Source organism: Orycteropus afer, unplaced genomic scaffold (assembly GCF_000298275.1).
Source record: "Orycteropus afer afer isolate SDZICR_OR568_19922 unplaced genomic scaffold, OryAfe1.0 scaffold00048, whole genome shotgun sequence".
Lineage (NCBI taxonomy): Eukaryota > Metazoa > Chordata > Mammalia > Tubulidentata > Orycteropodidae > Orycteropus > Orycteropus afer.
This window is the reverse complement of record NW_006921635.1, coordinates 15,264,612-15,278,300: the sequence shown is the minus strand read 5'-3', so window position 1 is coordinate 15,278,300 and position 13,689 is coordinate 15,264,612. Positions and strand designations below refer to the sequence as shown.

General features: G+C 43.9%; 1 protein-coding gene across 1 annotated transcript; it reads left to right on the top strand.

Moving 5' to 3' along the window:
* Positions 1-767: 767 nt before the first annotated feature.
* Positions 768-11,956, top strand: LOC103194877 (2'-5'-oligoadenylate synthase-like protein 2). Its single transcript, XM_007938299.1, is given in 6 exon segments — positions 768-965; positions 3,376-3,664; positions 4,719-4,894; positions 6,614-6,855; positions 7,324-7,465; positions 11,483-11,956. Coding segments are annotated over 6 exon segments (1,521 nt in total).
* The last annotated feature ends 1,733 nt before the right edge of the window (positions 11,957-13,689 follow it).

The following is a 13,689-nucleotide window of genomic DNA, read 5'->3' as shown; positions in this document are numbered from 1 at the left end:
CTCTCATGCCTTCTCCTGCTCTGTCCCTCTGGGTGGCTGGGTGTGTGTGTGTCTCTCTCTAGGGGTGTTTTTCTCTCTGTGTCTTTCTGTGTGTCTCCCTCGCTCCCTCAGCCCCCTCTTTTTTTTCACTCCCTCCCTTAGTCTCTCTCTTCCTCTTCCTGTGCAACAGGGAATGGGGGAGGCGAACTCCAGGACATTCTGGAAAATTGTCTGGCTGAGAGCCTATGGGAAAGCCCCTAAACCCAAAAACAAAACTCAGTCCTGTGGAGTCTGTTACATTCATAGTGACCCCTCGTTGGATCTCTGAGGCAGTATCTCTACGGAAGTAGACTGTCCATTTTTCCCTCCAGGGAGTAGCTGGTAGGCTTGAACCGCCGGCATTCTGGTTTTCATCAAATGTCTTAGGTACTACACCACCAGAGGACTTAACTTCCAGCTACTTTCTCAGGCACACTTAAGGAGAAAAAGCAACAGCCAGCTCTGCAAATTCAGTTTCAGTTTCGAAACGTCAAGAGAGCAGGCAGGATCTGGCAAGAGACTGGCTATAGAGCTTCATGTGACCAAGGAGGGAGGAGCAACGCGCTGCTAGGAGGGATCCCTGACCTCTCTCCACCCCAACAGAGGAAGATAAAGCCCTGTTTACCCCCACACTTTGTTCTCCTCTCTTTGGCCTTTTGCCTGCAGAAGCAAGGCTACAGAGTGTACTCTTAAAAAGGCTGCCCAGAGCAGAGGGCATTGATGCCAAGGGGCAGCCTGCTCCTGCCGAGATGGAACTCCCCCAAGACCTGTACGAGACCCCTGCGGACGAGCTGGACATCTTCGTGAGGCAGAACCTACAGCCCAAGGGGGATTGGAAGGAGGAGGTACAGGATGCCTGGCAGAGAATGGAGCGGTTTCTGCGGGACCACTGCTTCCAGGATGAGCTGATTCTGGATCAAGAAGTCAGGGTGCTGAAGGTGGTGAAGGTGAGCACTTGGGAACTTGGGGCTTTGAATCCCATCTCTGCCCCTTTGGGGCTGTATGACCTTGGAAGGTGCAGTCTTGTCATGTCTCTCAGCCCCAGTCTTCTCTTTATCATGAATTTGTTATGCACAATAAATGGGATAAAGGATGGACATGTGCTTTTCCATGGTGAGTTGGTCAAGAATATAAAGGATGATGATCACTGTCCTCATGTTCATTATTATTATTATTTGGGATCCAGCTCACTGGGTGCCAAGGAGTCAGGAGAACTAAGGATAGCAGACCACTGTAAGATTTATGCTTTTCTGTTCCTTGTTTAAAAAACCCTACTTTACCCTCACAGTCATAAAAATAACTTTGTATAGTGTTGTTTTAAAATGGCATGCACTGGTTATGTTATAAACTACCTAGCAAGTGCCTAAGGCATTTCACTGCTAACCAAAAGGCTGGCAGTTCAAACCCCCCAGCCACTCCTGGGAAGAAAGATTGGGAGATCTACTTCTGTAGACACACTGCCTGGGAAACCCAAGGAGGGGTCGCTATGAGTCGAATCAACTAGAAAGCAATGAGTTTGGTTTTTGTTTGTTTGTTTGCTTGTTTGGAGGGTGCTTTAGAGAATAAATGAATTTTCAGGAGCTCACCATTTCTCAGCTCCATTTTCCTTCTCAGGGAAAGTTGCTGTCGTTGGATGTCATTGGGTCCGTTCCAACTCACAGCAATCCTATGTGCAGCAGAACAGAGCCCTGCCTGGAACGGTGCCCTACTCACCGTCATTGCTATGCCCGTTGTTGCACCCTCTACGTGTCAGTCCACCTCACTGAGGGTCTTCCTCTTTGTCACTGACCTTCTATGTCACCAGACATGATGTTCTTCTCGAGGGACTGGGCCCTGCTGAGGACGGGCCCAAAGCACATGAGACAAAGTCTCACCATCCTTGCTTCTAAGCAACATTCTGGCTGCACTTCTTCCAAGACAGATTTATTTGTTCTTCTGGCAGTCCGTGGTATAGTAATATATTAGGAAAATGGTCATTGTAATTCAACTTTTAACATTTCTCTCTCAATCAAAAACATCTTGACCACAGGGTTAGATTTTGGTGGAATGAAAATATCTAACAAAAATGTAAGTAGGAGTGGCTGTAACTTAAGGAGCAATGTCAGCTGAGGGTAAGACTGAAAAGGAAGGACACACAGCCTTAAAGAGTCTCAAGAGATTATTATAATAATAATAATTATTATTATTATTATTATTATTATTATTAGCCAAAGACTGGTTATCAGCAAACTTTGACCTTCAAACAGAAATGCAAATATTCAAGCTCCTGTAGTTGTCTAGAAAGATACAGCTTTGCACTTCTGAGCTCTGACTCTCCCACACATCTGAGCAGACAAAATGTTTTCCTGTAGGACTCCAACAATGTTTCTCTCTGTGCTAGATTTACATCATCATCTTAGCCTTTTCCATCTAAAGACTTAAAAGGTCCTGATCAGAATGCATATGGTACCGTTGTCAGTTTCCAGGTTTTGATATTCTACTGTATTTATGTAAGATTTTATGATTGGGGGGAACCGGGTAAAAGGTACACCAATCCTCTCTGTACTCTCATTACAAATTCCTGTGAAACTATAATCATTCAAAGTAAAAATATTTTTACAAAATAGCTTTTAATTTTTCACACATACATAATATATGTACAAAATACGTACACACACTATGTTTGTCTAGACCAGAGCTGCCCAGTAGAACTTTCAACAATGATGGAAACATTCTATATCTGAGCTGTCCAATATAGTATCCATTAGCCACTTTCGGCTATTGGGCACTTGAAATTAATGTGAATGCGAAACTGAATTTTTTTTATGCCACTTAACTTTAATTGATTTAAATTTAAATAGCCACATGTAGCTATTAGCTATCATGTTGGATAGGTGTAGAACATCTATGAAATGATACATAAAACCAAAGAAACCAAACTTACTGCCGTGGGGTTCTGAAGCAGTGTCACTACGGAAGTAGATTACCCAACTTTCTTTCCGAGGAGTAGCTGGTGGGTTTGAAATGCCAGCCTTCTGGTTCGCAGTCAGATGCCTTAGGCACTATGCCACCAGAGATCCCTAAATGATATATAAGAAGCCTGGTAATTATACCTGCCTCTGGAGAAGGGGTTTAGGGCTTAGGGTGGAATGGTGTTTTACATTTCAGTTATATTCTTTGAATTTTTATCAAGTACATTTTTTTCTCTGACCAATGAAGGGACAGAATTACCCTCCGCCCAATCCACTATACCTGATGGAGACCAAGGGCTCCACTGGGAAACTGTGTAAACAGCCTAATTTGGATTTTCTGACCCACCTCTAAACTCAGGCACCAGGCCTCATTTTAGATGAAGCTCAATATTGCTGTCTCCCACAGGGTGGCTCCTCAGGGAAGGGGACGACGTTGAACTACAGCTCCGATGTTGACCTAGTCCTGTTCTTGAGCTGTTTTTCCAGCTTCCAAGACCAGGCCCAGCTCCGAGAAGTCATCATCAGCTTCATCCAGGAGAAACTGGATCGCTGTAGTAGGAGTCTAGCCTACAACGTATCACTGGTCCGGCCCAGAGTGGGGACCCAGGCTCCTCGGTCCCTATCCTTGCAGGTCCAGTCCAAGAAGAGCAGTGAAGTCATTTGGGTGGACGTGCTCCCAGCTTTCAACGCTCTGGGTAAAAACAGAGATGGGTTGAGTACAGAGAAACCAGTCAGGGCCAACCACTTAGCCAACCTGGTCTTGGGGGAGTTTGGGAAAGTGGGAACCAATGAGGAAAGACTGAGTGTACTCTTTATCAGAGGGTAGGAGTGGAGATATACTTGAGGATTAAGACTTCCCATAAATGAATGTGTTACCATGTCCAATTGTTTCATGAGGAAAGCGGCCTTTCACAAATAATGGATTCCCACTCAATCCAAGGAGTAGACTTCTATCTGACCAAATGGAAAGTGATGGGTTGAACAAGTACTTCAAGGTCTTTGGAGTCAGACAGAACTAGATTGCAATTATTTTTTGAAAAACAGGGCCCTTAGTGTTTTCAAATTTTGACTCCAAGAGTTACCAGTTGTGTGACCTTGGGCAAGTTATTTAACCTCTCCAAGACTCAGCCACCAATCTTTTACATGAAATAGTAATATCAAGTTGAATCTTAGGATATTTGACCATGTTGGACCTATACAAATGCCAATTTCCTATGGCGCCACTTAATTTTACTTACTTCATGGGTCTATTCTGAGGATCCATGACTTAGCCCACTACCCGACACATGGTAAGTTAGTTCAGGTGAGCTATTGAAAATCTATGTGACTTTTGGGTGTGCTACTATAACATCTAGGTTCCTGGGTGATGCAAGCATTTTCACTGGACTATTACCTAAAGGTTTGTGGTTTGAACACACCCAGTGGCACCATGGAGAAAAGCCTGGAGGTCTGCTTCCATAGATTATACCCAAGAAACCTCTACAGAGCAATCTACCCCATTATACATGGGGTCGCCACAAGTCAGAATGCACTCAACAGCAACAGGTTTCGGTTTTTTCTTTCTTTGTTTTTTTGGCTACGAAACCATCTAGGCCTCAACTTATTTAGCTATCAAATGGATAGAGTAATATTGCTATAGTGAGTATTGAGTGAGGTATTTCATGCATACCTCTATGCACAGTAGGCCTTTTTATGTCTTCTTCATCTCAAATGGCAGATTTTCTTAATCAACTATTTTTCTCCTCCCAGGACACTTTTGCCCAGACACAAAACCATCCCCAGAAATCTACGAAGACTTAATAACCAGTGGCGGGCACCCTGGGGAGTTCTCATCAAGCTTCACGGAGCTGCAGAGACACTTTGTGAAAAGTTGTCCTGCTAAGCTGAAGAGCCTACTGCGCCTGGTGAAGCATTGGTACCTGCAGGTGAGGGAGGGGTGCTGGGCAGGGCAAGGGGGAGGGAGGGTGGATGGAAGCATATTTTACATTGAAAAAAGTGGAAATCACCTAACTGTCCAACCATAGGGGGCAGGTTAAAGAGTATAGGTGAGACAGTAATAGAGCACTGAGTAACATGAAGGATGGCCATTTGTTGTCTCAGTTTACTATGCTGCTGTAATACAAATACCACAAGTGGTTGGTTTTCATGAATAGAAATTTATTTTCCCACAGTTCTGGAGCCTAGAAAGTGCAAACCATTTTCTTGGTTATGTTGATTCTTTCTAAGAACCTCTCTCTTAGTGTCTGGTGACTGCCGTCAATCTTCAGTGTTCCTTGGTGTCCCTTTCCTGAGAGATGGTCCTCACATGTCATCTGTCTCCCCACTGTGCATGTCTCTGTGTCTATTCTTCTCTTTTCATAACTCAGAATTGATTAGGTTTAGGTCCCACCCTACTCTGGTAATAGGGTCATTAACATAACAAAAACCTATTTACAAACAGGGTCATATTTACAGGTTGTTGTTATGTGTCATCGAGTCAGAGCCCACTCACAGCGAGCACTCCTTGGGTTTCTGAGGCAGTATCACTACAGAAGTAGATTGCCCAACCTTCCTTCTGAGGAGTGGCTGGTTAGCAATCAAGTGCCTTAGACACTACTATACCAGAGCTCCTGATTTACAGGTAGAGGGTTTATAATTTTAACACATTGTCTTGGTTCTCTAGGTCTGCTATAACAGAAATGCCACAAGTGGATGACTTCAACAAACATGAGTTTATGCTCTTACAGTTTAGGAGGCTAGAAGTCCAAGTTCAAAGTGCCAGCTCTAGAGACTGGGTAGAGGCCCCTTGACCTTAGGTTTCAGCTCTGCCTCCTGTTCCAGGCCCACTAGAGCTGGAGGCTCTTTCTGACTCATACAGCTGCTGGCTGCTGAGCCTCATGAGCCCAAGGTCGACAGGTAAAATGGCACAATCCTAAGATCAGCAGGCAACACAGCAGGCCAAGACTCAGCCAAATGCAGGGTCCAGATGTGCCCAAAGCTAAAGACCTTTCTCAGAGCCTCAGAGCCTTTCTCAGAGCCTCCCCCGATATGTAGGAAGCAGGCCACACCCTGAAGGCACTGACTTAGCTGCTCATAGCAGATTCCACCATGGAGGTGATTACAAATTTCATCATGGGGAATAACTACATCTAGCTGCCCAGCCACTCAAAGGCACAGTCTAGCCAAGGTAGGGTAGGGTAGGGAACACTGTTAGATAGGTAGACATAAGTATTGATTTGGGTGAAGAGAAGGGCAGTGTACCAAATGTGAGTGATCAGCATGGTGGCATTGAGGAAGAAGAAGACATAGAGAGGTATATGGGAGGTGCAAACAACAAAGATGAACCCTTTAGCACATACAATACTGCATTGTCAGTGAAGGCAAACATGGGTATACGGGTGGATAGATGGGTGGACAGGCTGAACTATTAGGTATGTCTATGCAGCAGGGAGTGTACCCAAGACCATGTATAGGGTTGGCAGACAATGGTTCTACAAGTGTATGTGTATGTTCTGTAAGAACTCCCAGTGGTATAGTAGAGCTGACAAGGGACAAGGTTGTAGTCACTTTTTTTATTAGCAGAAAGAAAAAAAAAATTCCCAGAAAGCAATCTCAATCTGTTTGTCTATCTGTCTCTCTCTCTCTCTCTCTCTCTCCCTCTCCAGTACTTGAAACCTAAGTATTGAAAAGTACCTTTGCCTTCAAAATACGCACTGGAGCTACTGACTATTTATGCCTGGGAAATGGGTACAGATGAAAGTGAGAGCTTCAACATGGATGAAGGATTCGTAGCTGTGATGAAACTCCTCAGAGATCACGAAGACATCTGCATATACTGGACCGAGTACTATGACTTCCAAAATGAGATTGTCAGAAACTGTATCAAACAAAAGTTGAAGGAATGCAGGTGAGTGTGTTGGTTGTCTTACCTTCAGCCACAAGGGATAGAAAATGAAACTCAGTGTCAAAGTTAAAGAGATTTTTTTGGCCTTGTAACTGAAAATTCTAAAGATAAAAGAAGCTTCAGGAATGGTGTGATCCAGGTAGGCACTATGTCATCAGGGTCACAAGACTTGGAATTGCTTAGCACAGCCATCCCAGCCTTTCAGCTTTGACTTCAGGTTAATTCCTTCATGGCTGTGTGAAGTCCAGGCTTCCCATCTGGATATGGACCTTCTAATATACCTTTGCCCCCCAACTACAAGCAAAAGTTCTAAGGTATACCTCGGCCAGCTTTGGTTACATCCCTAATATTCAACCAAAATGTTTAGCATGCAGGGAGCCCACCGTTCAGAGGCAGACACCATTCCACTGCCTCTGAGCTCAAAGGCCAGAACCAAGAATGTGGCCCAGACCCACCCTTTCTCTCTTCCAGACCTGTCATCTTAGACCCAGCTGACCCTACCAATAATCTGGGAAAAGGGAAGAGGTGGGACTTGGTGGCCAAAGAAGCTGTTCGCTGCCTCCGGCAGGCCTGCTGCCACATTGAAGACCCCAGCCAGGTCTGGCATGTACAGGTATGACCCCACCTCACAGTCATGACTCAATGCTGACTTCATTTCAACTCCCCCATGAATCTCCTACAACTCCTGTTCTAGCACCCACACGTTCCTCATACATGCAACACCTCCCTTAGAGATGTCCTAGCCAACCAAGTGTGCATTTCCTCCCCTTGCCCTGGAAATGTCTGGGCCTCAGTTCTTTCCCCTAGAAAATGGGCAGAACAGTCCCTGCCCTTCTTAGTAGACAACTAGAGATGTAGTCAAAGAATTTACTGACATAAATACATCTACTGACAGAACATTTCCCTGTCATGGGCTGTGAAGATCTCAACTTCTTGCAATTAAAACAGGAAATCTAATAAATACATCCAAAAACGGTACACAGAAAGCACAGAGTTCCACTGCAGACAGCAACCCCAGCTGTGCTGCCTCTAATGCAGGGATGACAGCCATCCTAGGTCTGAATGTTACAGAGGGCTCCAGGTTTATAAACCAAGACACTGCTTACAAGCGCACTGAGAGACCAAATTTCCCCAATCTGCTACTTGCTCTGCACTTGTTGCCAGGGTCCACGTTTCAGATTCTACAGGGAAATTCTGAGCCTGGCTGCATCCTTATAGCACCTGAAGCTGCCAGATGCCCAGAGCAACAGAGGGGCCCACCACCTAGCCACATCCCATTGGCTGCGAATGTTCAGTTGGTGAAAGGCCCCCTGGATGGTAACATTTAGAGAAAAGGCCAGGACTTCCAACTCCTGCCAACACCCCTCCATGTAAGCTTTGTTGTTGTGATTATTATTACTATTATTTTGCATTTTGTGAAAAGACAACACATGCTCAAACCAAACTCTCTGCCATCGAGTTGATTCTGACTCATAGCCACCCCTTTTGGGTTTCCAAGGTGATAAATCTTTACGGAAGTAGATTGCCCAGTCTTCCTTCGGTGGAGTGGCTTGTAGGTTTGAACCACCAACCTTCTGGTTAGCAGTCAAATGCCTTAGGCACTATGCCACCAGAACTTCTACACATGTTCATAGTATTAAAAAAAAATCAACTGTTGAAAAGTACTTAATTAACGGTAAATATTCTTACCATTATTCAACCCCCAGACTCTCAGTTCCGCACCCTCCCAGATATGATGGATCAGTGTCTCCCATCACCTTCCAGGAAGGTACCATCCACACATAACCCCTTGTCTGTCTCTGATTGTACATCTTGTTTTTTTGCATACCTGTGTTGGTTATCTAGTGCTGCTCTAACAGAAAAGACCACAAATAGGATGGCTTTAAGAAATAGGAGTTTATTCTCTTACAGTTTAAGAGGCTAAAAGTGCCAAGCTCAAGGGGCTGGGTGAAAGCCCCTCAACTTTGGGCTTCAGCTCTGCCTCTTGCTCCCAGCCCACTGAAGCTGGAGACTTTTCTTAACTCAGGAAGCTGCTGGCTGCTGAGGCTGGCAAACCCAAGGTCAGCAAGGAAAAAGGCACAGTCCTAAGATTATCAAACAACACAGCAGGCCAGTAATTCAAGTCCACTAAAGTCCCAAGATCAGCAGGGCATGGCAGACTTCTAAATGAAGACCCAGCTACATGCTGCAGAGATCTTTCTCAAAACTTCTCCTTATAGACTGGAAGCAGACCATATCCCTAAGGCAGCTACTCAGCTGCTCCAGTCGATTCCACCATGGTGTTGATTACCAATCTCATCGTGGGGAATAACTACATCCAGCTGCCCAGTCACTCAAAACCAGGCCCAGCCAAGTTGACATATAACCTTAACTACCTTAACTACCATAACACTTTTACCTTTTTTTTTTTTTTTTACTTAAATCATTAAGCTATTCAGTATGTAATTTAAATTGTCTTAGAGACAATCCTTATCCAGACATATAGACCTAATAGATGTAATTGTATAATATAAAGTTCAAACCAGGATACTTCTGAGAGTGGAAGGCGGTGATATTAAAAGCAAGGACAACAGACATAAATCAGGACTGCCCTAGACAAATGAGAGCATCCAGTTATCCTCAATCTAATTGTCCTTTCTAACAACCACTCAGCTATATCACAATCCAATGCATGAAATAATTTATATAACCAGTGCCCTGTTGACAGATTTTTAGGAAGTTTTCACACTTAGGCTATGGCAGTGGATATCCTTGCATGTATGTACGTCTTTGCACATTGTGACCAGTGCCTACGTATGTGAAATCATTTATCCACACAATAGTTGGATGATGCAGTGAATACTGATATTATCCCCATGAGGCAGGTGAGGACTCTGAAGATTTCCCATTACAAGGAGTGGCTATATAGTGAGTCACTGCCAGCTGTTACTGTGATGGGGGTGAGTTGGAGGACAGAGGATGAGCCAATGGTCCCATAAGTCTCAGATGAGCAAATGTCCCACTTTGCCTGGGACAGCCCCAGTTTCTGCCAGTTGTCTCACATAATCACTCATGTTGTTGTTGTTGTTAGGTGCCATCAAGTCAATGCCAACTCACAGCAACCCTGTGTGCAACAGCACAAAACCCTGCCTGGTCCTGCACCATCCTGACAATCCTTGCTATGCTTGAGCCCATCGTTGCAGCCACTGTGTCAATCCATCTGATTGAGGGCCTTCCTCTTTTTCTCTGACCTTCCACTTTTTCTCTGACCTTCCACTTCACCAAGCATGATATCTTTCTCCAGGGACTGGTCCCTTCTGACCACATGACCAAAGTGGGTGAAACAAAAGTCTGGCCATTCTCAATTCTAAAGAGCATTCCAGCTGCACTTCTTCCTGAATGGATTTGTTTATTCTTCTGGCAGTTCCTGGTATTTCCAGTATTCTTTGCCAACACCACAATTCAAAGGCATCAATTCTTCTTCAGTCTTCCTTATTGTCCAGCTTCCAAATGCATATGAGGTGATTGAAAATACCATGGCATGGTTTAGTCTTCAAAGTGACATCTTTGTTCCTTAACACTTTAGAGAGGTCTTTTGCAGCAGATTTGCCGATATGAAGTCTGTTTTCCTGACTACTGCTTCCGTGGGTGTAGACTGTGGATCCAAGTAAAATGAAATCCCCAACAACGTCAATCTTTTCTCTATTCATTGTGATATTACTTATTGGTCCAGTTGTGAGGACTTTTCTTTTGTTTATGTTGAGGTGGAATCCATACTGAAGACTGCAGTCTTTGATCTTCACTTCAGTCTTTGAGGCTTCAAGGCCTCTTCACTTTCAGCAAGCAAGGTTGTGTCATCTGCATATCGCAGGTTGTTGATGAATCTTCCTCCAGTCCTGATGCTGCTTTCTTCTTCATATAGTCCAGATTCTTGGATTGTTTGCTCAGCATACAGATTGAATGAGTATGGTGAAAGGATACAACCCTGATGCACGCCTTTCCTGATTTAAAACCATTCAGTATATTCCCTTGGTCTGTTTGAACAACAGCCTCTTGGTCTATGTACAGGTACCTCATGAGCACAATTAAGTGTTCTGAAATTCCCATTCTTCACAATGTTATCCGTAATTTGTTAGGACCCACACACTCGAATGCCTTTGTGTAATCATTGATGTTGTTGTTGGTGTTGTTGTTATGTGCCATCAAGTCAGATCTGACTCATAGCGACCCCTCCTTGGGTTTCCGAAGCAGTATCACTATGGAAGTAGATTGCCCCATCTTCCTACTGAGGAGTGGCTGGTGGGTCCTCCTTTTACTTCTAAAGGTATATCAGTAAATGGGAGCTCTGGTGGAATAGTGCCTAAAGCATTTGACTGCCAACCAAAAGGCTGGCGGTTCAAACCCACCAACCACTCCTCAGAAGGAAGATTGTGCAATCTACTTCCCTAGAGATACCATCTGGAAAATCCAAGGAGGGGTCAACCACACAGTTGAATGCCTTTGCATAATCATTGATAGCACCTCATTTTACTTTTAAAGGTGTATAAGCAGGGCAGTAAATTATATCACAAGTCACCAGAACAGAGAGGCTTGGAGACAACAGACAGTCATAACCACATAATCACTCTCACTACCCCTGCCTCCCTTTCAGCCAGCAAGAGATGTGCAGGTGACAGTGAGAAAGACAGGGGAGGAGGCCAGGACACTCTCAGTGAACCCCTACAGCCCCATTTGGAAGATGAAAACAAAGATTAAGGACATGTGTATCTATGGCAGTCACCAGCGACTCTCCTTTCAAGAGCCGGGTGGAGACCGGCAACTGCTCAGCAGCCAGAAGACCCTTGCAGATTATGGGATCTTCTCTAAGGTGAGTATCCGGGTGCTGGAAACCTTACCATATGAGATCCAGGTCTTTGTGAAGGACTCTAGTGGCCAGAACAAGCCGTATGCCATCGACCCTGATGACTTCATCTGGGACTTGAAAGAGAAGATTGAGGCAGCTGGAGGGCCTTGCGTGAAGGATCAAATACTAAAGTTCCAGGGTCAGAATCTGCAGAATCGGCGCAGCCTCAGAGACCTGCAGATCAAAGACTGTGACACCATCACGCTCATTAGGAAAGGCTGACGAGTGCCTGCAAGTTCCCAGGGGTGGCCATGACAGAGTTGCCCATGATCTAGATTCCTGATGGTCCTGTCTCCCTATCCCACTGTTTTGTACACCAACCATTGTGATCTTTTGAAACACAAATGTCAATGTACCCTTCCCCTCTTTAACATCCTCCAATGGCTCCACATTACCTACAGAATAAAGTTCAAGTTTTTTCATTGGCATTCAGGGTCCTTGACAATCTAGTCCTTGCTTATATCTATACTTCCTCATACTCTCAAGACACACCCTACCCTCCAGCCATGTCCAAACACTTGCAATTCCCTGAACACTGAATGCTGATTCACAACTCCAGGACTTGAGTCAGCCCTCCTTTCTCCCATGATTTCATCTCTCTACACTCAAACCTGTACGTCAGAGATTCTCTAATCAACTGAATAATTCTGTTCACATCAAATAGCTTCACCTCTCTGACGGCACCTAATTGAATCAGGAGTGGCCACCTGACTCAGGATAGAATTGATCTGTTGAGTGGGCTAAGCCAATACTATTTTGAGTTTAGAGATTTTGAACTAGTTCTGGAGCATTTATTGTGTTTCAGGTATAGTACAGGGACCTTGGCAACCATTTTATTCTCACAACATGCATAGATTGATACAATTGCTGCATTTTACATATAGGAAAGAGTAACTCAGGCAGTTAAAGGTGTTGGTCAACATCACACAGCTAGTAAGGAGCAGAGCTGAGAGTCAAGATTGTGTATGCCTAACCAGACACCAGAGACTATGGCCTTCATCAATATAGGATGCTGCCTCCCTTAGTCCATTAACAAATAAATGGATAAACAAAGCATGATACATACATAGAATGAAATATTACTCTGCCATAAAGAGAAATGAAGTTCTGATACATGCTATTACATGGATGAACCTTGAAAATATCATGTGGAGTGAAATGAGTCAGTCACAAAAGGACACATATAGTATGATGCCACTTATATAAAATATCTGAAATAGGCAAGTTTATAGAGATTTAAGTTTACAAGTTACCAAGCTTACCAAGGGAGGGCAGGAGAGAGGGAGAAAGAGACACAAAGCTTCTGTTAAGGATGATGGTAAATTTGGATACAGAGAAGAGTGACATTGAACATGACAAACATCATTAATGTCCTTGGACTGCACATGGGAAGACTGCTGAAATGACAAATATTTTGTTTCATATGTATTTGCCACACAAACAAATAGTTAAAAGGACAAACATTGTGTTATATATATTCCACAACAATAAAAATTTATTAATAATTAAAAAAAAAAAAAGAAAAACTGATGCTGTGCCTAAAAACAGTGCAAGAAAAGCAGTCATAACCAAAATATCCCCCATAAGGTTAAATGCTGGTTTTGCCTCAGGAACATTGGAGGCCAGAAAGCTATGGAATGATATATTTAAAGTGCAGAAAGGAGCGGCTGGCAGGTTTGATCCAACAACCTTCTGGTTAGCAGTCAAATGCTTTAGGCACTACGCCATCAGAGCTCCCAGTTGGTACCAGAGCACCCTAGAATGTTGTAAGTGCAAGCTCAAAAATGTAATAGGACAAACACTAAGAAAATATATTTTAAGAAATCATACACAAAAGAAAGGACAAAGACAAAGTCAAGACAGAAAAAAAAACAAAATGGCAGAAGTCAGTCACTTATCAGTAAAAATGGTGCTATGGAAGAACATGTGTGGATGGGAAAAGATGTTCAGTGTTA